Raw genomic sequence first — 25944 nt, 5'->3', positions numbered from 1 at the left:
CACGGGGGATCTTTGTCAAGACAGCGTCTATATAGGTCATGTGGCTCAGTGTCACACCCACAGAACGGCCACGTAGATTCACCTCTTGCCTTCTAAAATAATTCAACTTGTGCTGTAAACCGAGGATGGCGTTGGAGCGGTGGCGCAGTGGTTAGCGCACTGCGCTTCGAACCATGGAGGAAGTGACCCGAGTTGGATTCGCTAACCACTGCGCCACCTCTCCCCGTTCACATCAGCGAATTCCTATACCATACACTCTGCACGAAGACACATACCTGCTCACATACCTCGCCCACACGTATCCTCATACCTTCACGCACGTCACAAAGGCCCCCTCGTGTGCCACAGTGCCGGCCTTCGTAGGTGCTGCTACTCGCTACTAACAGCACTTGCCCCAACAGTCTGTTAGAGGCTACACGGGGGATCTTTGTCTGTGTCTACCTTCACAGGTGCTGCTGCTACTCGCTACTAACAGCACTTGCCCCTCCAGTCTGTTAGAGGCTACACGGGGGATCTTTGTCTGTGTCTACCTTCACAGGTGCTTCTGCTACTCGCTACTAACAGCACTTGCCCCAACAGTCTGTTAGAGGCTACACGGGGGATCTTTGTCTGTCTCCTCGTGTGTGTGCTCTCAAATTACTACCTGGTGTAGCGGTGTGTACTAAACATCGCCGCTGGGGAGACAAAGGCGTCCGGGCGTGGTGCTGGCCACAACCACCACCTCCCCCCTCACCCCCTTCGTGTAGGAGTCCCAGACCTTCATAGGCGCTGCTGCTGCTGCTGCTCGCTATGGCTGGCTGTGCTCTCAGCTGGTATTTTGTGGTGGGCCACCCAATCAGGAATGGGTGATGTTGTGGGACCACCTACAGCTAACCCCGTAGAGCGAGTCCTCGTTTAACGCGCCCATCGTTGTCGTAGCAGCAGTACGGTGGTAGATGCGCTCCTGAAAAGTGCCGCGTTAAGTGAAAAAAATTCCATTTAACATTGAACGCTATGGGAGCCATTGACATTGAACGCTATGGGAGCCTTTGACATTGAACGCTATGGGAGCCTTTGACATTGAACGCTATGGGAGCCTTTGACATTGAACGCTATGGGAGCCATTGACATTGAACGCTATGGGAGCCATTGACATTGAACGCTATGGGAGCCATTGACATTGAACGCTATGGGAGCCATTGACATTGAACGCTATGGGAGCCATTGACATTGAACGCTATGGGAGCCATTGACATTGAACGCTATGGGAGCCATTGACATTGAACGCTAAGGGAGCCTTCAATGTTGAACTTCTTTTGCACTGTACGTAGCCAACCGTGCTCGTTGGAAGTGCAGGAGATACGATGGACGACCTCGACCACCACGGCAGGGAAATGGAAGGACAGATAACCGAGAGGTGCACTGCCACCACCACGTGACCACCACGTTACCACCACGTGACCACCGCGTTACCACCACATTACCACCACGTGACCACCACGTTACCACCGCGTGACCACCACGTTACCACCACGTGACCACCACGTGACCACCGCGTTACCACCACGTGACCACCGCGTTACCACCGCATTACCACCACGTTACCACCACGTGACCACCACGTTACCACCACGTTACCACCACGTGACCACCACGTTACCACCACGTTACCACCGCGTTACCACCACGTGACCACCACGTTACCACCACGTTACCACCGCGTTACCACCGCGTTACCACCACGTTACCACCACCTTACCACCACGTTACCACCACGTTACCACCACCTTACCACCACGTGACCACCACGTTACCACCACGTTACCACCACGTGACCACCACGTTACCACCACGTTACCACCACGTTACCACCACGTGACCACCACGTTACCACCACCTTACCACCACGTTACCACCACGTTACCACCGCCATCCTCCGCATTCCCGTACCGCTCGTGCCACGCAGCTCAAGGAAGTCGTTCGTCGTCAACTGCTCAGCAAACTCCTTGCAACAAGGAGGGTGGGGGGGGGGGGCGTTATAACGCGTTACAAGAGGGGGGCGTGCTTGTTCTTTACCGACTACATCATTGCTGAAAAGCTGGCTTCACGTTCCCACATGGGCTATCGAAGAGGGACAGTCCCTTCAGAGCGAGCACGTGGAATGCCAAATGCGCGATACGTTTTCTCGGGGCACTTTGAAGCACAACGGAGTCATGTAGCACCTTTCTAGAATGTATCTGCTCGCATAATCAAAGTCAGCTTTTGAAGTGACAAAAAAGTTCGTCGTGTTCACTCGGCCGGTTCCGCCCACATTTGCGCACCTCCGATTGGCACGGTTGGCTACGTATGGTGCGAAAGAAGTTCTAACGCACGCACGCACGCACAAGTTTAGCCGGAGTGGCTCTCACAGCTGCGGCAAAAAGGGGGATTTTGCTCAAAAATTTACCAGAACCTCACTTCTGCAAACGTCACGAGAATCTTGCCTCGAGGCTTGCCTTCAGCTGAGTCAAGTGGTTCAAAATTAATTCGGGGTGGGGGGAGATCGTTTTTCTTTTCAGTTCAGGTCTGCCGGCGGTGAGGCGTGCGAGTTGTTTTCGAGAACCGGTAACGTGAACCCCGCAAGTGTATTGAACTGGAGAAAGAGAGAATACCATAACGACGAGGATGTGCGAAATCAATAATGATGGGAGAGAACGCGGCTTAGCGACGACATCGCGAGAGATGGGCGTCAGAAAGCTGTGGCCGCCACTGCGTGGTATGCCTGCGAGACTTGGACATCGAAAAAGACCGAATGAGATTAAAAAAAAAATATTGCCACTCCAAATGTATTGTTGTAGAAGGACACCGCTGCTGCATCGAAGCTGACCCAAAGAGTTACCAACGTAGAAGAATAAAGTTGCGCCATAGAAGGCAACCTGATGATGGTGATGATGCAGGCAGCGATGAGAAGGAAACTGGAACTATGTGGACACACATCTGTAGTAGGATGGACAACAGGAAAATTTAAAGTGTGTTTTTCGGAAAAATGAAAAGAACTGGAAAGCGGAAGATTTAACAGACAGATGTGGCCACGACTTGATGTATATTGGCACTGAGTCACCTGGGTGAGCCAGGTGCTGAGTCACCTGTGTGAGCCAGGTGCTGAGTCACCTGTGTGAGCCACGTGCTGAGGCATCTGTGTGAGCTACGTGCTGGGTCACCTGTGTGAGCTACGTGCTGGGTCACCTGTGTGAGCCAGGTGCTGAGTCACCTGTGGGAGCCAGGTGCTGAGTCACCTGTGTGAGCCAGGTGCTGAGTCACCTGTGGGAGCCAGGTGCTGAGTCACCTGTGGGAGCCAGGTGCTGAGTCACCTGTGGGAGCCAGGTGCTGAGTCACCTGTGTGAGCCAGGTGCTGAGTCACCTGTGGGAGCCAGGTGCTGAGTCACCTGTGGGAGCCAGGTGCTGAGTCACCTGTGGGAGCCAGGTGCTGAGTCACCTGTGTGAGCCAGGTGCTGAGTCACCTGTGTGAGCCAGGTGCCGAGTCAGTGGGCAAATGTACAAAATCAGCAGGGGATCAAATACTTTTTTCCCTCACTGTAGTACCCAGGAACAAAAATGGTGTTTTATAGTATTCATGGTTCTTTCGGTAAAGTCATGTAGAAGGGAAACAATAAAATAATAAAAATATAAAACAATAAAATTCTCACGACGTTTCGACTGCAACACAAGCAATCATCATCAGGTGTGAATACAACAGCAAGAAAATATGAAAAAGTGGGTTTTTTTAACGTTAGCACCACGGAGAGCGATTTGACAGTTTGTTCAGATGGACGACCATCTATGTTCGGAAAAGACGAGGGGGGAGAGACGAAAATAATGAATGCAGTCTGAAAGCCACCGTAAGCGTGAACAATCAATTAAGACCCGAAATGGTTGATCAAATCCTTCCAATGATTGCTAAGCCAGAATCCATCTTCTCGGTTTAAATTGTCTCTGTGTTTGTATATGTGGATAGCCTCATGAACGAATCTCCCATGGTAGCAAGATGGCTTGCAAAGAACCTCTGTCTTGGAGAAGTCAATGTCATGTGAGCCTACTGAATTATAACAGTTACCTGCCAGTGTTATGAACAAAGAAATGGCGGAGTTACGATTGGGCCTGGACGCTGACTGAGAAAAATGTCTGCGTGGAGTCTCCAGTGGCGAAACCGAATTGTCCTCTAGAGCCCCGTGCGTCTCCAATTCCAGAGAGCGCTGAGCTTAAAAGCACGGGGAATTTAATACGAACCCGTTTGTCCACTTTTACTATGGAGTCATCCCAGCCACAGCTCGTGTCACGAAAGGGGTGAAAAGCGCGACAGCCGAGCTAAGGTGGTGGGGCTGCGAGCGTCTCACAAATTGTCGCCTCCTTTTGTCTGTCCGCAGTCACCATCGTGGGCACCTTCAAGGGCTACTTCCTGCAAGCGCGAATACCCGACACCACGACCATCGTAAGAACATGGGACACTCCACCTGCAGACAACAGCTTCGTACCGGTGACTCATCCCATGGTTGACATCATCCTCATGAATTTCGATTTAAAGCTTTCGTGACTGCAAGGATTCATCTTCTTTGGTTCTTTCGGTAAAGTCACGTAGAATGAGAATAAAATAATAAATTGATAAAATAAAATAACACAATAATATTCTCACGACGTTTCGGCCACAACACAAGCAGCCTTCATCAGGTGAAGGTACGAGACTGTCTGGAGGACAGCGCTGGAGCGACTTTACCGAAAGAACCAAAGAAGATCATCCTCATAATCACGATCCATGGGCAGATAGCCCGGAGGTGTCCACTGCACATCTCGTCATTTGTTTCCACTTTCCTCTGTCTTGCGCAACTTGCTCAAGTAGTAGCCACATCTTGCTAGCACCAATCTCTTATGTCGTCGTCAAGCCATTGTCTGAGGTCTTTCTCTCGTTCTTGTTCCTTTCATATTTCTGAACAACACTTTTAATTTCCATCCTACATGTTGTGTGCCCACAGTGCCAGTTTCCTTCTCATCACCGCCTACGTTAGTCACTCTTTGGGTCCTGCCATCACTCCTTTTGGTTCTTGATCCTCACTCTTGGCGGATGTCGTTTAATCTGCCACCACCCGACACAGCCAATTAGTGAGGTTTGTCAAGTATCAAAACATGGCAATTCGTAACGAAATGAATAGAATGTGGTGGGTGGTTAATGCGCGGGTTCGGGATGTTTCAGGCTGGACATTGGCCCATTCTAAGCACGCAAAGCCCCTTTAACTCAAGGCGAGGTAAGGGACGGGGGATAAACACGGCTGGGGCACGTGGTCATCCTGTGCACGTTTCCATCATTGCCAACCCGGCCTGGGCTGTACAACAGCCAACAAAGGGCTCCATAGGCTCATTGGGTTCATTCCAGCTTCAATAACAATGTCCATTGTCGTTTTGTTTCTGTGTCTCGCAGTGCAATTCCGTGCCAAAGGCCGCGGTGACGCACTCCACCAGCACCTCCAAGACGAACCTGAGCTTGTTTTGGATCCCGCCGACTACAAACCCTCCCAGCTCCGTAGTGTTTGTGTGAGTTCACCGTCACAGGGCACTCTTACGCACACAGCCCACTGGATTATTATGGATATTAGTACTAATTACACGCCACAGTGGCTACGAGATGTTAACTACCTTCGCCTGGTATACAGGAAGCTGTGGGTTCGATCCCGACCCCGACGCCTATATATTTGGAGTGTGCATGTCTCTCTCAATGTGGTCAGGTGGATTTTTCTCCGGGTCCTCCAGTTTTTCCCTCCACATTTAGAATGGCCACATATTTAGAGTATTTGGCTGCTATTAATTTCCACATCAGCCACTTCGATGAGCTATCATTTGTGGCCAGATCGCTTCTGCAAAATATCCATATAGCTCAATGGGTCTTATACCAGGTAAATAAAAATATGATTGGTGTAAGGAATGCCTAGAGAACCCTATGAAGGGATACGGTGAGTCCTCGCTTAATTCGTGACGGTGTTCACACTACAACGCGTTTTCGCTATAACACGGTTCTTCCGTTAGGGAACGTTTATGTTGCCGTTATGTGATGTTATAACGCGGAACGTGCCCAATTATAATGCGGAACGTGCCTGTTACAACGCGGAGACCGGTAGGGAAGACAAAGGGAGATTGGTGGAGAGGCCTTTAAGGTTCCAGAAAGGACAGAGAAGAGGACAAAAGGAGCGGGTAGAAGGGGTTCGGTGTGGTGCATTGTAACGGAGCAATTCCCTGAAGCGTTATGCGCTGTGTTGAGGTGACAGAGTTCACATTGAAAGGCTTACCTTGGAATGCAACTCCTTTCCTTTAATGTTACTCCGCTTGTCTACCTGGGAGAGTCTCGCCAAATCTCAAGACCCTTTTCTCAGGAGGGTCCTGTCAAAGTTTCGCATCTAGGGGGTAAGATCCTGCTCTACGTCATCTCCACCGAGTAATCTCCGGTTATTTGGTTTTAAATATCGGCGTTTTTTGGCCACTAAGCGGTTGCATTGTCCTTCCATGGACGTTCTCTTCCCAAGAACATTGGGGATTGGTTCTACGCGACGACTTTTGTTTATGATTCCACATCGGCGACTCCATGGAGGTGTAGCCGGTCCTCGTTACTTGGGGGACAGGTCGGCTAAATAGGCAACAAAGATAAGAGAGTTCTGAGACGATGACGAGAAGACACTCTGCGTTGTGTTCTGAGAAGTGGGAGACTCCACGACAGATGAGCACCAGAGGTTATTTCAGAGCGTTCTTCCGAGGGGCGTTTGCGTGCCAGCCACCATGACCAGACACGCCCCCTATCACCCTCCACGTCACACAACACCTCAGCTCAGTCCCTCAGCAGAGTCCGCCCCATACTCTGAATAGTCGACACATAGCTGGGCATGGCCTGCTGTGCACGTGAGGCTTGGGGTCCCTACAGTGAGGGAAATAAGTATTTGATCCCCTGCTGATTTTGTACGTTTGCCCACTGACAAAGAAATGAGCAGTCTATAATTTTAATGGTAGGTTTACTTGAACAGTGTGAGACAGAATAACAACAAAAAAATCCAGAAAAATGAATGTCAAAGATGTTATAAATTGATTTGCATTTTAATGAGGGAAATAAGTATTTGACACCCTTTCAATCAGAAAGATTTCTGGCTCCCAGGTGTCTTTTATAAAGGTAACGAGCTGAAATTAGGAGCACACTCTTAAAGGAAGTGCTCCTAATCTCAGCTTGTTACCTGTATAAAAGACACCTGTCCACAGAAGCAATCAATCAATCAGATTCCAAACTCTCCACCATGGTCAAGACCAAAGAGCTCTCCAAGGATGTCAGGGACAAGATTGCAGACCTACACAAGGCTGGAATGGGCTACAAGACCATTGCCAAGCAGCTTGGTAAGAAGGTGACAACAGTTGGTGCGATTATTTGCAAATGGAAGAAACACAAAAGAACTGTCAATCTCCCTCGGCCTGGGACTCCATGCAAGATCTCACCTCGTGGAGTTGCAATGATCATGAGGACGGTGAGGAATCAGCCCAGAACTACAAGGGAGGATCTTGTCAATGATCTCAAGGCAGCTGGGACCATAGTCACCAAGAAAACAATTGGTAACACACTACGCCGTGAAGGACTGAAATCCTGCAGCACCCGCAAGGTCCCCCTGCTCAAGAAAGCACATATACATGCCTGTCTGAAGTTTGCCAATTAACATCTGAATGATTCAGAAGACAACTGGGTGAAAGTGTTGTGGTCAAATGAAACCAAAATGGAGCTCTTTGGCATCAACTCAACTCGCCGTGTTTGGAGGAGGAGGAATGCTGCCTATGACCCCAAGAACACCATCCCCACCGTCATACATGGAGGTGGAAACATTATGCTTTGGGGGTGTTTTTCTGCTAAGGGGACAGGACAACTTCACCGCATCAAAGGGACGATGGACGGGGCCATGTACCGTCAAATCTTGGGTGAGAACCTCCTTCCCTCAGCCAGGGCATTGAAAATGGGTCATGGATGGGTATTCCAGCATGACAATGACCCAAAACACACGGCCAAGGCAACAAAGGAGTGGCTCAAGAAGAAGCACATTAAGGTCCTGGAGTGGCCTAGCCACTCTCCAAACCTTAATCCCATAGAAAATCTGTGGAGGGAGCTGAAGGTTCGAGTTGCCAAACGTCAGCCTCGAAACCTTAATGACTTGGAGACGATCTACAAAGAGGAGTGGGACAAAATCCATCCTGAGTTGTGAGCAAACCTGGTGGCCAACTACAAGAAACGTCTGACCTCTGTGATTGGCAGCAAGGGTTTTGCCACCAAGTACTAAGTCATGTTTTGCAGAAGGGTCAAATACTTAATTCCTTCATTAAAATGCAAATTAATTTATAACATTTTGACATGCGTTTTTCTGGATTTTGTTGTTGTTATTCTGTCTCTCACTGTTCAAATTAACCTACCATTTAAATTATAGAATGATCATTTCTTTGTCAGTGGGCAAACGCACAAAATCAGCAGGAGTACAAATACTTTTCCCTCACTGTATCTCTGATCATCACCGTCACTTATAATAAAAAAAAATCTGACTCTCTGTAGCAATCACAGCAACACATAGCAGCAGTGCACAATTGTACGTAAGATTCATCACGTGTAAGCTCACACTGGCGACTCTGTGGAGGCGAGGCCTCAAGTTGTTGCACGCTTGACCTGTGTGTCCACCCCACAGAGCGACCGTGGTCAAGACGGAACCCGAATGGCAAATGAACGTGCAGTCGGTAAAGGTCAATGCCTTAGGTGAGTTCACGATTGCAGTGGTGGTCCACCGAGAAGTGGCTGGGATTGATTTCCCACTCGGGTGCCTTTCCGTGTGTTGGTCAGTAACTTCCCCCCTCATCTGCATGGGTTTCCTCTGAGTGCTCCGTTTTCTTCCAATGTGACTGGTATTGGTCAAGCATCTCAATGTGGACAGAAAATTATCTGCAACATGTCCCGCTCCTGAAATACAAACATCCCCCATATAGCCTTCGGCTGGTGGGGCAAGTGTTGTTAGCGAGTAGCAACAACTCTGAAGGCCGGTACCGTGGCACACAAGGGAGTGGGTGGCCAGAACCACGCCCGGTCGCTTTTGTTTCCCTAGCCGCAATGTTTTCACACAACTCCAGGTACTCATTTGAGGCTGAGTGGACCTAGGGGAGGCTCAGGAACAGTTCACATAATCGTCACCGGTGTTGATGGGCATGAGCAGGAAACAAACGCGGGTCGCCAGGTTCGCAGCGCATCACGCTAACTGCCAAATACCGCTTCCCCAACTCATAAACTACCGTGACAGGCAGCGCCTCCCTTCACACGAGCCTTGTGAAGTATGGCGCAAACACCGAATTAACTCCATTATATTAACGATCGCATGGCAATCGCCTTTGGGTGGCCCTCGTGACCTTTGGAAATCACACAGAGACCTGCTCCATGCCGGCAGCGCCCAGTCACAATGATCCACCGGCGCCATGGAAGACAACAAACCTCCTTCCGCACGTACGTCAGCGACAAAACCTCGTGCTCACGCGTGTGCGAGGGCCCAGAGAAACCCCAACATGTGTATCCAGGGGACAACACTCTGTCTCATACAGATAGGCCAGATAGGTAATACTACAGTCCGCACCTTGCTGTGCCACCTTCTCCTGGTGAGCCAAGGATATGGGGGCACCTCTTCGACATCCATGTGGAGGGAGTTTTACAATGTTTGTGTGTGAAACCTGAACCTCCGATAAGCATGGTTGGCTATGTACGGTGCGAAAGAAGTTCAACATACATACGTGGTCCACCAACTCTCGTTGACTCCACAGCGCTGGATCGCAGGCATGCATAGCCACAATACCAGGCCTTGCAAGTCGTGGATAAGGCTTAACATGCAAAAACTTTCTCTGTTTTGTGTGAGAGGAGCGATGACAATATTTACAAAAAATCTCATTCCCTTGTGTGTGCTGCAGGTTATGTAGCCACAACCAAGCCACCAGCTAAGACCACAACCAAGCAACCAGCTAAGACCTCAACCAAGCCACCAGCTAATTCCACAACCAAGCCAACAACTAAGACCACAACCAAGCCAGGCAACTCTGCCGGGCGCGCGGCCCTCGCCATGTCTGGGCTCTCCCTGGGTGCGCTGCTCGTCGTCGTCACAGCCGTGTGCTGTCATTGATTCCACCGGCGAAGTCACGGAGTTCCTTGAGTGCGTGCAACAGTCCGGAGTGGTGACGAAATGTTGGTGGGGTGGTGGGGGGGGGGCAGTGGGCCGGGTTTCCAAAGTGAAACCATTCCACCAATTCCGTCCATTTGTGGGTTCTGAGGGAAGGTGTTGTCTGGGTTACATCTTAATCATTAAATAATATTCTAAAATTAATCATTGTCATCGTCGTCATTGTCTATGGCAGTTGTTCTCAACCTTATGTTGCTGCTACTGTTACCCTACTCGTTGAATTTTGTCTCAACTGAGCACTTTGCCCGACCCAATACGGTTCTAAGATATAAATGTATGAATAATGAGCATAAATATTTTAATCATTTGTCCATTTCGTGATGTATCTTTAAGTAGCTAGTAACTGCAAAGCAAGACTTAATTTTAGATTTAAAGCTTTCGTGACTGCTAGGATCCATACTCTTTGGTTCTATTGGGTAAAGTCACGTAGGTGAAAATAATTTAACAAAAAATCACGACGTTTCGGCCACAACACAAGCGGCCTTCATCAGGTAAAGGGACGACACTGTCTGGAGGACAGCGCTGGAGTAAGAGAAGCCATGCTTAGATCACGACCTTTAAGCTGTGTGAGAAGAAAAACACAAAGCGCCTTGACAAAGGAATTAGCATATAATTTAGCATTGAAATGGCTCATTGAAATAGCTAAGTTAAAGTATACACATCCGCAGAGGTACCCCTTGACAAAGGAATTAGCATAGAATTTAGCATTGAAATAGCTGAGTGATTAGCTTGTAACTGGTCACAGAAATAGCTATGTTAAAGTCAGAGCATATACATTCATCGAGGCACCTAGTACTCATCAAACAGGAGAATTTAGCGAAACACAACCACGCTCAGACAGCGGACCTTTAAACTGTGTGTGAGCAAACAAGGTGTTCTGACAAAGAAATTAGCATTTGATTGGCGGATTTTAGGAAAGAGGTGGTGTACGTGCCGGTGGACTTGCCGTTTGGCGCGGGAGGGGGGGGGAAGGGGGGGAGGGGGAGTTTACCTATTGATGGTGTGAAAAGGGAATTTCTAAGAGCTGCGAAAGTTTGGGGTACCACTACTTGAAAAAATATACTGTACCATTGAAATTAGTTTAATGTTTAGTTCGATTTAGAACATCTTTCCAATGGTTGCTTAATTTGAAACCATCCTCTCGGTTGAAATTGTGTCTGTGTTTGTAGATCTGAATTACTTCATGAACAAATCTCTGATAAAAGCCCGTGGGTTTGCAAAGAACCTTGGTATCGGAGAAAACTAGATCGTGATCCCCCACAGCGTTGTAACAGTGATCAGCCACGGTAGAAGAATTCGTTTTGCCATGTTTCAAATCTGATTTGTGCTCGCGAATTCGGTCAGAGACATGTCGCTTTGTCTCCCCGATATAGCAATCACCGCAGGTACAACTCAATTTGTAAATCCCGGGGTACTGTAAATCAGGAATGACATCCTTCACGGATGGGATCAGATCACGAATTTTGTGTACTGTATTGAACCGGACCTGGATCTTGTGTTTGTTTAGAATTTTGGAAATCTTTTAGTAACGCCTGCTATATATGGAAGTGTGATGGTTTTCACCGGAGTATCAAGTGGTTGTTTCTGTATGGAGGGAGAAACAGCTTGGCGGATGGTACGGTCAGAGTAACCATTCCTTTTGAGGGCCAGGTGTACATGTTTGAATTCACTGGTCAGGTGGTGTTGGTCCGAAATGCAATGAGCCCTATGGTATAAAGTTTTGATGAGAGAATTATCTTGGGCTGGGTGGTGGTGGGAATCAGGTTTCAAGTAGGAATCTGTGTGGGTGGGTTTCCTGTAGACAGAATGCCCCAATGAGCCATCAGGTCTCCTCTCAAACAGAACATCTAAGAATGGTAGCTTGCCATCTTTCTCCACTTCCATGGTGAATTTGATGGTGGGATATCTGGAATTGATGTGGTGTAGGAAAAGGTTCAGAGCTGGGAGGCCATGTGGCCAAATGACGAAAGTGTCATCCACATATCTCTTCCACAGGGAAGGTCTGAGGGTGGAAGTCTGGATGGCGTCTGATTCAAATTTCTCCATGAAAATATTGGCTATCACTGGTGATAAGGGGGATCCCATGGGGATACCCTCATTTTGTTTGTAGAAGGAGCCATTCCAAGTAAAGTATGTATTGTTGAGGCAGTGCCTAACCAGTGCAGGTGTATCGGGGTCTAGTCCATGTTGGACCAAATTTTCAATTATTTCAATGGTATCAGAAGATACAGCAACAGAAGTGAGTGTGAAAGCTCTAGAGCTTTTAACAGACAACGGGACAAGAAGTCACAGCTCATCGAGACGCTGACCTTCCTCAAATGATGCCGCGATCACAAGTTAATACCCATCGCTTTCACACTCACTTTTGCTGCTGTATCTTCTCCGAATTCTAAAAGATTCTGCTTAAGGCCAGCCTATCTTTAATCTCAGAGAGGATAAGGCTACTCCGATTTGAACTCGATACTTTAGACAGGACTCTCCTACAAGCTCATTTAATGTTAACACAAAAAATGTCACCTTCTGATTGGAATCACGTAGACAACATGACTGCTTCTTCTGCTGAGTCACTGTCAGTCAAATGTAAAGCTAACCTGATTTATAAATTCAACCACCTATCAAAGAAGAACCCAGTTCCACATATAACAAAACTAGATGTTAACAAAATCGTCATTAATCAGAGTAGCACCCCGATTTCGGACAATCTGAAAACAGTACTGGCTAGGGGACTAAATTTTGCTGTCACCCCAAAACACATACCAATAGATGATATCATATCTCAGGTCGATGTAGCCCTCAAAGGCGTAGGACACATCCAAGCAGACGTTGCGAGAGCTGAAATAGCCACTATTCTTAAGAATGCTAAGAAACCCATTAGTAACATCAGCAAAAATGAACGATCTGAACTCGCGAATTCAAAAAACAGAAGTGATATAGTCATCCTCTCAGCCGATAAAGGCAAAGCTACTGTTATTATGGATAAAGATTCATAAAACAACAAAATCCAGAATATGATCAACGATGGAAGTTACTCAAGAATAAAAAAATGACCATACTAATAGCCTAGCGATAAAAACCAACAAGATCATCACAAGTTCGACCTCCCTAATCGACCCAACTAAACATCCCTCCCTAAAACCGTCTGCTGCAAGACCCCCTAGATTATATGGTCTTCCCAAGATTCATAAAGAAGGCACCCCACTTCGACCCATCGTATCCACGATCAACTCCCCTACCTATAGACTAGCCCGTTTTCTGTCAGATACCTTGCTGCCTTTCACTGGCAAGACCGCCTCAGCAGTACTTAACTCAGCCCAATTGGTCTCTATGGTCAAAGACGTTGTACTGTCCCCTGACGATATCCTTGTCAGCTTCGATGTGGTCTCTTTGTTCACCAAGGTCCCAGTACCTGATACCATTGAAATAATTGAAAATTTGGTCCAACATTGACTAGACCACGACACACCTGCACTGGTTAGGCACTGCCTCAACAATACGTACTTTACTTGGAATTGCTCCTTCTACAAACAAAATGAGGGTACCCCCATGGGATTCCCCTTATCACCAGTGATAGCCAATATTTTCATGGAGAAATTTGAATCAGACGCCATCCAGACTTCCACCCTCAGACCTTCCCTGTGGAAGAGATATGTGGATGACACTTTCGTCATTTGGCCACATGGCCTCCCAGCTCTGAACCTTTTCCTACACCACATCAATTCCAGACATCCCGCCATCAAATTCACCATGGAAGTGGAGAAAGATGGCAAGCTACCATTCTTAGATGTTCTGTTTGAGAGGAGACCTGATGGCTCATTGGGGCATTCTGTCTACAGGAAACCCACCCACACAGATTCCTACTTGAAACCTGATTCCCACCACCACCCAGCCCAAGAGAATTCTCTCATCAAAACTTTATACCATAGGGCTCATTGCATTTCGGACCAACACCACCTGACCAGTGAATTAAAACATGTACACCTGGCCCTCAAAAGGAATGGTTACTCTGACCGTACCATCCGCCAAGCTGTTTCTCCCTCCATACAGAAACAACCACTTGATACTCCGGTCAAAACCATCACACTTCCATATAGAGCAGGCGTTACTAAAAAGATTTCCAAAATTCTAAACAAACAAGATCCAGGTCCGGTTCAATACAGTACACAAAATTCGTGATCTGATCCCATCCGTGAAGGATGTTATTCTGATTTACAGTACCCCGGGGTTTACAAATTGAGTTGTACCTGCGGTGATTGCTATATCGGGGAGACAAAGCGACATGTCTCTGACCGAGTTCGCGAGCACAAATTAGATTTGAAACACGGCAAAACGAATTCTTCTACCGTGGCTGATCACTGTTACAACGCTGTGGGGGATCACGATATAATTTTCTCCGATACCAAGGTTCTTTGCAAACCCACGGGCTTTTATGAGAGATTTGTTCATGAAGCAATTCAGATCTACAAACACAGACACAATTTCAACCGAGAGGATGGTTTCAAATTAAGCAACCATTGGAAAGATGTTCTAAATCGAACTAAACATTAAACTAATTTCAATGGTACAGTATATTTTTTCAAGTGGTGGTACCCCAAACTTTCGCAGCTCTTAGAAATTCCCTTTTCACACCATCAATAGGTAAACTTCCCCCCCCCCCCGCGCCAAACAGCAAGTCGACCAGCACGTACACCACCTCTTTCCTAAAATCCGCCAATCAAATGCTAATTTTTATGCTAATTTATTTGTCAGAACACCTTGTTTGCTCGCACACAGTTTAAAGGTCCGCTGTCTGAGCGTGGTTGTGTTTCGCTAAATTCTCCTGTTTGATGAGTACTAGGTGCCTCGGTGAATGTATATGCTCTGACTTTAACATAGCTATTTCTGTGACCAGTTACAAGCTAATCACTCAGCTATTTCAATGCTAAATTCTATGCTAATTCCTTTGTCAAGGGGTACCTCTGCGGATGTGTATACTTTAACTTAGCTATTTTAATGAGCCATTTAAATGCTAAATTATATGCTAATTCCTTTGTCAAGGCGCTTGGTGTTTTTCTTCTCACACAGCTTAAAGGTCGTGATCTAAGCATGGCTTCTCTCACTCCAGCGCTGTCCTACTGGCCAGTCTCGTCCCTTTACCTGATGAAGGCCGCTTGTGTTGTGGCCGAAACGTCGTGATTTTTTGTTATTTTATTTTCACCTGCGTGACTTTACCCAATAGAACCGAAGAGTAAAGACTTAATTTGTTCACTCTTGCTGGTTACTCTTGGCAACCATATTGTTTACCATCACTGAGTTTAGAAAGGTATTTTATAACGTTCTAGGTTACCGTATATTTACATTTTATCGTAGTTATTTTTATATTCGCAGATTCACACATGATTATTCACCGATGACTCTTCACATATGATAGAATTCCAGATATTTATAAATCATCTCGCGTACCCCCCCTGGGACATTGCCACGTATACCCCCCCAGGGGACCACGTACCCCCGGTTGAGAACCACCACTCCATGGGGCAGGGCTTCCCCAAATGCAGTCCCCGCAACCAACCGACCAACCGACCGACAGCCACCACGCTCAGTCCTTCACGCGTTCACAAATTTACTTCATCCCCATTCAACGGTGGCCTTGAACTCCGTGCAGACCCACCAACCGCACACCGTGCACACAGCCAGCAGCGCCTTCCTCATTCCCAGGGAGATGGGGCCAAGGGGTTTAAGTCTTTGACAAATGTCGGTGGTCAGTAGAGTTTATTTAGGAGGGTAAAACTCAAAAGCAGAAAAAAGTGGACAAATTGGCTTAACACAAAAAAATGCAAAAAAACGAGATTTCTGAAAAGCCCACTGAGGTATTAATTTATTTTTCAAAAGCAAGCTTGGCAGAAATGAAGGCTCAACAAAGTGGCTTATCATTTGGACATTTACAGCAGCAAAATAATCTAAACACTCGAAACGCATTTTCTAAATGTGGAGGGAAAACCCGGAGGACGCGGAGAATCAATTCACGCGACCACGGGGAGGACGTGCAAACTCCACATATATACAGGCGTCAGGGTCGGGATCGAACCCCCGATCTCCTGCATACCGGGCGAGGAGGATAGCATCTCGTCACAGTGGCACCCCTTCAATAAATAAAGTAGACAAGTTCAGCTTGCACCATCAGTTCCGACCCTTATACTCGAGAGATGAGCGGGGGAGGAGGAGGGGAGGGGACACGCAGCGGGGATTAGACAAACAAAAGGGGGACCACTTTTGTCAACGCAGAACGTTGCGCAATATTTTCGTATTCTGCTGAAGCGCAAGGTGTGGTGGTCTCGTCGTTGCGCTGTCCGCGGGGACTCGAAGCGAACGTCGCAGCCCCGAATGACCTCTCTCCGAGCGAGAGGACGAACCCCGCGCAGCAGCGCGGTGTCGGTCAGAGGGCCGCGACGATGCCTGCTGTGTATTTGCGTGTGACGAGATGTTAACTACCTCGCCTGGTATACAGGAAGTCGTGGGTTACATCCCGACACTGATGATGCCTGTTGCATGTTTGTAGTTTGCATGTCTGTCCCTCCCCGTGCTTGTGTGGATTTTTCTTCCGTGACCTCCGGTTTTTTTGCTCTCCACGTTTAAAACACGCGTTTAGTAGTAGTAGGAAAGCAACTGCAATTTGTATTTTTACCAGGTAAAAGCCCACTGAGCCAAATACATAGCTCTTTTTAAGAAGCTACCTGGACATGACGAATGATGGCTCAAGGAAGTGGCCTCTCGTCACGCCATGCCCTTTAGCAGAATTCAAAAAAATGCAAAATATCCATTGCGCAAATTCTGTCTAAATCGCTGTGGCACCGGTGACCAATGAGTGCCACCGCTTTTTTCCACTCTACGCTGTGGCCTCCCACCCCCTCATCCCTCGATTACTTCAAATGCCCAGGCGCCCACGCAGGTCCGGCTCACAGCACCTATGCTGCTCCCCTCACCGTTTGCGCCCAGAACGATCGCAAACACGAACAATTTGAACATTTGAACAAAATACATTTTCATTATTTTTTGGTTGTTTGCTGTTAACCTTCGCCGGCTTATATTTTAAAATTTGGCCCCAGCATTTATTTTTGCTCAAAGTTTTTGAGTTTTACTATCCGAAATAAATTAATTTTGACCACTAACATTTGTAGTCGACTTAAACGCCGCGGCCTTGTCTCTCTCTGCGAATGATGGAGGCGCTGCTGGCTGTGTGGATGTTGGGGTTGGTGGGTCTGCACGGAACTCAGGGCTACTCTAGTGGAGCGCCATCATCTGCCTGCACCGATATGGTTCCACAGCACGACCCCAACACACTGACCGGCACACCCTACTCCATCGTCACCAACAGCAGCACCTTCACCTCTGGCACCAAGGTTAACGGTGAGTGAATGACCCCACCACCCACCACCACCCCGACACAACTCCCTCCGCTCGTCGACTGTCCGTACGTTGAGCTTCTTTCACACCGTACGTAGCCAACCGTGCTAGTCGCAGGTGCGGATTCCTCCAGCCCGTATCGAGGACTCAGTCGACCGGACTGACCGCTCCTCATCTGCACGGCGTTCAACCACCACGGACCGCTCACTCACTCAGCTATAGAGTCGCTTGGCAAACGAGCAGACGCTACTGAGTTGTACTCTACTCAATTACGACAGGGCAGCCTCGATTTACGATTATTCGTCATTAAAGCTTTCGTGACTGCAAGGATTCATCTTCTTTGGTTCTTTCGGTTAAGTCACGTAGAATGAGAATAAAATAATAAAATAACGCAATACAATTCTCACGACGTTTCGGCCACAACACAAGTAGCCTTCTTCAGGTGAAGGAACAGAACTGTCGGGACGAAGCTCTGTCGTCCGACAGTTCTGTTCCTTCACCTGAAGAAGGCTACTTGTGTTGTGGCCGAAACGTCGTGAGAATTTTATCGTGTTATTTTATTTTATTAGTTTATTATTTTATTCTCATTCTACGTGACTTTACCGAAAGAACCAACGAAGATTAGTTCGTAAGTCAAAACGTAATAGCGTACCGTATTGGACACACGATCATTGCTATGCAATTTGTTACGGTTCAACAAAAAATGGAAGCAGTTAAACTAATGGAGAATAAATATTGTACATTTGCATGTAACACTGTGAACAAAACTACTGTACAGTAAAAATAAACGCAAAATAAAGTAACATAACATGTACAAATTCCGTTTATTTTCACTTACCTTGAGTCCTGATGCTGGTGTGCTTGTCGGAAGGGACGCAATTAGTCACCAAAATTGCACTCACACAGACACACGGGGCGCACACACAGATGCACACACAGACACACACACAGGGCATGCACGCACACACATAAACACACACAGGATACGTACGCACACACACTCCACCGATCCCCCACTTAGCTTTAACACATTGTTGGAGAGCAGCGCCTATGAAGGCCGGCACGGCACACGAGGGGGTGAGCGGGAAGCACCACGCCCGGCCGCCTTCGTCTCCGTGGTAGAAATATTTACACACTGCACCAGGCACTCATTTGGGGCTGAGTCGACCTCGGGGAGGCCAAGGAGCGGTTCGGATTATCGCCACCGGTGTTGGCCGTGAGCGGAAATCGAACTCGGGTCACCGGATTCATAGCGCAGCGCGCTAACCAATGCGCCACCGCAACCCATACACACACCGCCCTCTCTCTCACACACACACACACTTTCACACACACACGCTCTCTCTCACACACACACTTTCACATACGCACAAACACTCCCAGCGCAAGATTGACCCATGACATCTCGCGCAGGATCGCTCCGCCGAACAAAATTGTTCCCGTGGATCAGTTTGCAAGTGCGAGTTCGCGTTTTAAGTCAACGTCAAAATAAATATATTTCATGGAAGCTAGTTCGTACGTCGGGTGTTCGTAAATGCTCTTAAGTTGAGGACTGTCTGTGTTTCGCACATTTCCTTTGGACATGGGGGATGGTTGATATGCACTGTATCGACATTTGGTGCCAGGACTGTTGAATTTCAATACCGCAGTGCTCTGTGTGTTATCCCCCCCGACGACCCATTTGGGAGATCCAAAGTTGTGACGGACGGACTTTTGCAAATGATCATGAACAAAGAAATGGCGGAGTTCTGATAGAACCTCGCGCTGAGAAAAATGTCTGCGTGGAGTCTCCAGTGGCTAAGCCGACTTGTCCCCTAGAGCCCGGTCCGTCTCCAATTCAAGAGAGCGCTGGGCTTAAAATCACGGGGAATTTAAAACGAACCGGATTGTCCACTTTTACTGTGGAGTCATCCCAGCCACAGCTCGTGTCACGAAAGGGGCGAGAAGCGCGACAGCCGAGCTAAGGTGGTGGGGGGGCTGCGAGCGTCTCACAAATTGTCGCCTCCTTGTGTCTGTCCGCAGTCACCATCGTGGGCACCTTCGAGGGCTACTTCCTGCAAGCGCGAATACCCGACACCACGACCATCGTGGGCACATGGGACACCCCACCTGCAGACAACATCTTCGTGCCGGTGACTCATCCCTTGGTTGACATCATCCTCATGAATTTCGATTTAAAGCTTTCGTGACTGCAAGGATTCATCTTCTTTGGTTCTTTCGGTAAAGTCACGTAGAATGATAATAAAATAATAAATTGATAAAATAAAATAACACAATAATATTCTCACGACGTTTCGGCCACAACACAAGCAGCCTTCATCAGGTGAAGGGACGAGACTGTCTGGAGGACAGCGCTGGAGAGACTTTACCGAAAGAACCAAAGAAGATCATCCTCATAATCACGATCCATGGGCAGATAGCCCGGAGGTGTCCACTGCACATCTCGTCATTTGTTTCCACTTTCCTCTGTCTTGCGCAACTTGCTCAAGTAGTAGCCACATCTTGCTAGCACCAATCTCTTATGTCGTCGTCAAGCCATTGTCTGAGGTCTTTCTCTCGTTCTTGTTCCTTTCATATTTCTGAACAACACTTTTAATTTCCATCCTACATGTTGTGTGCCCACAGTGCCAGTTTCCTTCTCATCACCGCCTACGTTAGTCACTCTTTGGGTCCTGCCATCACTCCTTTTGGTTCTTGATCCTCACTCTTGGCGGATGTCGTTTAATCTGCCACCACCCGACACAGCCAATTAGTGAGGTTTGTCAAGTATCAAAACATGGCAATTCGTAACGAAATGAATAGAATGTGGTGGGTGGTTAATGCGCGGGTTCGGGATGTTTCAGGCTGGACAATGGCCCTTTCTAAGCACGCAAAGCCCCTTTAACTCAAGGCGAGGTAAGGGACGGGGGATAAACACGGCTGGGGCACGTGGTCATCCTGTGCACGTTTCCATCATTGCCAACCCGGTCTGGGCTGTACAACAGCCAACAAAGGGCTCCATAGGCTCATTGGGTTCATTCCAGCTTCAATAACAATGTCCATTGTCGTTTTGTTTCTGTGTCTCGCAGTGCAATTCCGTGCCAAAGGCCGCGGTGACGCACTCCACCAGCACCTCCAAGACGAACCTGAGCTTGTTTTGGATCCCGCCGACTACAAACCCTCCCAGCTCCGTAGTGTTTGTGTGAGTTCACCGTCACAGGGCACTCTTACGCACACAGCCCACTGGATTATTATGGATATTAGTACTAATTACACGCCACAGTGGCTACGAGATGTTAACTACCTTCGCCTGGTATACAGGAAGCTGTGGGTTCGATCCCGACCCCGACGCCTATATATTTGGAGTGTGCATGTCTCTCTCAATGTGGTCAGGTGGATTTTTCTCCGGGTCCTCCAGTTTTTCCCTCCACATTTAGAATGGCCACATATTTAGAGTATTTGGCTGCTATTAATTTCCACATCAGCCACTTCGATGAGGTATCATTTGTGGCCAGATCGCTTCTGCAAAATATCCATATAGCTCAATGGGTCTTATACCAGGTAAATAAAAATATGATTGGTGTAAGGAATGCCTAGAGAACCCTATGAAGGGATACGGTGAGTCCTCGCTTAATGCGTGACGGTGTTCACACTACAACGCGTTTTCGCTATAACACGGTTCTTCCGTTAGGGAACGTTTATGTTGCCGTTATGTGATGTTATAACGCGGAACGTGCCCCATTATAACGCAGAACGTGCCTGGTACAACGCGGAGACCGGTAGGAAAGACAAAAGGAGATTGGTGGAGAGGCCTTTAAGGTTCCAGAAAGGACAGAGAAGAGGACAAAAGGAGCGGGTAGAAGGGGTTCGGTGTGGTGCATTGTAACGGAGCAATTCCCTGAAGCGTTATGGAATGTGTTGAGGTGACAGAGTTCACGTTCAAAGGCTTACCTTGGACTGCAACTCCCTTACTTTAATATTACTCCGCTTGTCTACCTGGGAGAGTCTCGCCAAATCTCAAGACCCTTTTCTCAGGAGGGTCCTGTCAAAGTTTCGCATCTAGGGGGTAAGATCCTGCTCTACGTCATCTCCACCGAGTAATCTCCGGTTATTTGGTTTTAAATATCGGCGTTTTTTGGCCACTAAGCGGTTGCATTGTCCTTAGATGGACGTCCTCTCCCCAAGAACATTGGGGATTGGTTCCACGCGACGACTTTTGTTTATGATTCCACATCGGCGACTCCATGGAGGTGTAGCCGGTCCTCGTTACTTGGGGGACAGGTCGGCTAAATAGACAACAAAGATCAGAGAGTTCTGAGACGATGACGAGAAGACACTCTGCGTTGTGTTCTGAGAAGTGGGAGACTCCACAAGAAATGAGCACCAGAGGTTATTTCAGAGCGTTCTTCTGAGGGGCGTTTGCGTGCCAGCCACCATGACCAGACACGCCCCCTATCACCCTCCACGTCACGAAACACCTCAGCTCAGTCCCTCAGGAAAGTCCGCCCCATACTCTGAATAGTCGACACACTGCTGGGCATGGCCTGCTGTGCACGTGAGGCTTGGGGTCCCTAAAGTGAGGGAAAAAAGTATTTGATCCCCTGCTGATTTTGTACGTTTGCCCACTGACAAAGAAATGATCAGTCTATAATTTTAATGGTAGGTTTATTTGAACAGTGTGAGACAGAATAACAACAAAAAAATCCAGAAAAATACATGTCAAAGATCTTATAAATTGATTTGCATTTTAATGAGGGAAATAAGTATTTGACCCCCTCTCAATCAGAAAGATTTCTGGCTCCCAGGTGTCTTTTATACAGGTAACGAGCTGAAATTAGGAGCACACTCTTAAAGGGAGTGCTCCTAATCTCAGCTTGTTACCTGTATAAAAGACACCTGTCCACAGAAGCAATCAATCAGATTCCAAACTCTCCACCATGGCCAAGACCAAAGAGCTCTCCAAGGATGTCAGGGACAAGATTGTAGACCTACACAAGGCTGGAATGGGCTACAAGACCATTGCCAAGCAGCTTGGTGAGAAGGTGACAACAGTTGGTGCGATTATTCGCAAATGGAAGAAACACAAAAGAACTGTCAATCTCCCTCGACCTGGGACTCCATGCAAGATCTCACCTCGTGGAGTTGCAATGATCATGAGAACGGTGAGGAATCAGCCCAGAACTACACGGGAGGATCTTGTGAATGATCTCAAGGCAGCTGGGACCATAGTCACCAAGATAACAATTGGTAACACACTACACCGTGAAGGACTGAAATCCTGCAGCACCCGCAAGGTCCTCCTGCTCAAGAAAGCACATATACATGCCCGTCTGAAGTTTGCCAATGAACATCTGAATGATTCAGAAGACAACTGGGTGAAAGTGTTGTGGTCAAATGAAACCAAAATGGAGCTCTTTGGCATCAACTCAACTCGCCGTGTTTGGAGGAGGAGGAGGAATGCTGCCTATGACCCCAAGAACACCATCCCCACCGTCATACATGGAGGTGGAAACATTATGCTTTGGGGGTGTTTTTCTGCTAAGGGGACAGGACAACTTCACCGCATCAAAGGGACGATGGACGGGGCCATGTACCGTCAAATCTTGGGTGAGAACCTCCTTCCCTCAGCCAGGGCATTGAAAATGGGTCGTGGATGGGTATTCCAGCATGACAATGACCCAAAACACACGGCCAAGGCAACAAAGGAGTGGCTCAAGAAGAAGCACATTAAGGTCCTGGAGAGGCCTAGCCAGTCTCCAGACCTTTATCCCATAGAAAATCTGTGGAGGGAGCTGAAGGTTCGAGTTGCCACACGTCAGCCTCGAAACCTTAATTACTCGAAGATCTGCAAAGAGGAGTGGGACAAAATCCCTTCTGAGATGTGTGCAAACCTGGTGGCCAACTTCAAGAAACGTCTGACCTCTGTGATTGCCAACAAGGGTTTTGCCACCAAGTACTAAGTCATGTTTTGCAGATGGGTCAAATACTTATTTCCCTCATTAAAATGCAAATCAATTTATAAAATTTTTGACATGCGTTTTTCTGGATTTTTTTGTTGTTATTCTGTCTCTCACTGTTCAAATAAACGTACCATTAAAATTATAGACTGATCATTTCTTTGTCAGTGGGCAAACGTATACAATCAGCAGGGGTACAAATACTTTTTTCCCTCACTGTATCTCTGATCATCACCGTCACTTATACTAAAAAAACAGCTGACTCTCTGTAGCAATCACAGCAACACATAGCAGCAGTGCACAATTGTACGTAAGATTCATCACGTGTAAGCTCACACTGGCGACTCTGTGGAGGCAACGCCTCAAGTTGTTACACGCTTGACCTGTGTGTCCACCCCACAGAGCGACCGTGGTCAAGACGGAACCCGAATGGCAAATGAACGTGCAGTCGGTAAAGGTCAATGCCTCAGGTGAGTTCACGAGTGCAGTGGTGGTCCACCCACAAGTGGCTGGGATTGATTTCCCACTCAGGTGCCTTTCCGTGTGTTGGTCTGTAACTTCCCCCCTCATCTGCATGGGTTTCCTCTGAGTGCTCCGTTTTCTTCCAATGTGACTGGTATTGGTCAAGCATCTCAATGTGGACAGAAAATTACCTGCAACATGTCCCGCTCCTGAAACACAAACATCAGCCATATAGCCTTCGACTGGTCGGGTAAGTGTTGTTAGCGAGTAGCAACAACTCTGAAGGCCGGTACCGTGGCACACAAGGGAGTGGGTGGCCAGAACCACGCCTGGTCGCTTTTGTTTCCCTAGCCGCAATGTTTCACACAACACCAGGTACTCATTTGAGGGTGAGTCGACCTAGGGGAGGCTCAGGAACAGTTCAGATAATCGTCACCGGTGTTGATGGGCATGAGCAGGAAACAAACGCGGGTCGCCAGGTTCGCAGCGCATCACGCTAACTGCCAAATACCGCTTCCCCAACTCATAAACTACCGTGACAGGCAGCGCCTACCTTCACACGAGCCTTGTGAAGTATGGCGGAACCACCAAATTAACTCCATTATATTAACGATCGCATGGCAACCGCCTTTGGGTGGCCCTCGTGACCTCTGGAAATCACCCAGAGACCTGCTCCATGCCGGCAGCGCCCAGTCACAATGATCCACCGGCGCCATCGAAGCCCACAAACCTCCTTCCGCATGTACGTCAGCGACAAAACCTCGTGCTCACGCGTGTGCGAGGGCCCAGAGAAACCCCAACATGTGTATCCAGGGGACAACACTCTGTCTCATACAGATGGGCCAGATAGGTAATACTACAGTCCGCACCTTGCTGTGCCACCTTCTCCTGGTGAGCCAAGGATATGGGGGCACCTCCTCGAAATCCATGTGGAGGGAGTTTTACAATGTTTGTGTGTGACACCTGAACCTCCGATAAGCATGGTTGGCTATGTACGGTGCGAAAGAAGCTCAACATACATACGTGGTCCACCAACTCTCGTTGACTCCACAGCGCTGGATCGCAGGCATGCATAGCCACAATACCAGGCCTTGCAAGTCGTGGATAAGGCTTAACATGCAAAAACTCTCTATTTTGTGTGAGAGGAGCGATGACAATATTTACAAAAAATCTCATTCCCTTGTGTGTGCTGCAGGTTATGTAGCCACAACCAAGCCACCAGCTAATTCCACAATCAATCCAACAACTAAGACCTCAACCAAGCCAGGCAACTCTGCCGGGCGCGCGGCCCTCGCCATGTCTGGGCTCTCCCTGGGCGCGCTGCTCGTCGTCGTCACAGCCGCGTGCTGTCGTTGATTCCACCGGCGAAGTCACGGAGTTCCTTGAGTGCGTGCAACGGTCCGGAGTGGTGACGAAATGTTGGTGGGGTGGTGGGGGGGGGGGGCAGTGGGCCGGGTTTCTAAAGTGAAACCATTCCACCAATTCCGTCCATTTGTGGGTTCTGAGGGAAGGTGTTGTCTGGGTTACATCTTAATCATTAAATAATATTCTAAAATTAATCATTGTCATCGTCGTCATTGTCTATGGCAGTTGTTCTCAACCTTATGTTGCTGCTACTGTTACCCTACTCGTTGAATTTTGTCTCAACTGAGCACTTTGCCCGACCCAATACGGTTCTAAGATATAAATGTATGAATAATGAGCATAAATATTTTAATCATTTGTCCATTTCGTGATGTATCTTTAAGTAGCTAGTAACTGCAAAGCAAGACTTAATTTTAGATTTAAAGCTTTCGTGACTGCTAGGATCCATACTCTTTGGTTCTATTGGGTAAAGTCACGTAGGTGAAAATAATTTAACAAAAAATCACGACGTTTCGGCCACAACACAAGTGGCCTTCATCAGGTAAAGGGACGACACTGTCTGGAGGACAGCGCTGGAG

At 47.9% G+C, this 25944-nt stretch overlaps 1 protein-coding gene and 1 long non-coding RNA gene across 2 annotated transcripts; both read left to right on the top strand.

Moving 5' to 3' along the window:
• Positions 1 to 4391: 4391 nt before the first annotated feature.
• On the top strand, positions 4392 to 10367 carry LOC142923423 (uncharacterized). Its single transcript, XR_012940757.1, has 3 exons — positions 4392 to 5541; positions 8700 to 8767; positions 9958 to 10367. It is a non-coding gene; the product is annotated as an uncharacterized LOC142923423 (long non-coding RNA).
• Positions 10368 to 17141: 6774 nt separating this feature from the next.
• On the top strand, positions 17142 to 25417 carry LOC116956834 (putative defense protein 1). Its single transcript, XM_076064520.1, has 5 exons — positions 17142 to 17606; positions 19626 to 19735; positions 20672 to 20784; positions 23942 to 24009; positions 25197 to 25417. The coding sequence occupies exons 1-5, from the start codon at positions 17414 to 17416 to the stop codon at positions 25355 to 25357; spliced, it is 645 nt and encodes a 214-aa protein (XP_075920635.1). The 5' UTR covers positions 17142 to 17413; the 3' UTR covers positions 25358 to 25417.
• The last annotated feature ends 527 nt before the right edge of the window (positions 25418 to 25944 follow it).

The sequence above is a fragment of the Petromyzon marinus genome, unplaced genomic scaffold (assembly GCF_048934315.1).
Source record: "Petromyzon marinus isolate PM22_M1 ecotype Great Lakes invasive population unplaced genomic scaffold, UKy_Petmar_22M1.pri1.0 PM_Scaffold_5, whole genome shotgun sequence".
Lineage (NCBI taxonomy): Eukaryota > Metazoa > Chordata > Hyperoartia > Petromyzontiformes > Petromyzontidae > Petromyzon > Petromyzon marinus.
The sequence above is the reverse complement of the archived record's forward strand: the minus strand, read 5'-3'. Positions and strand labels throughout refer to the sequence as shown.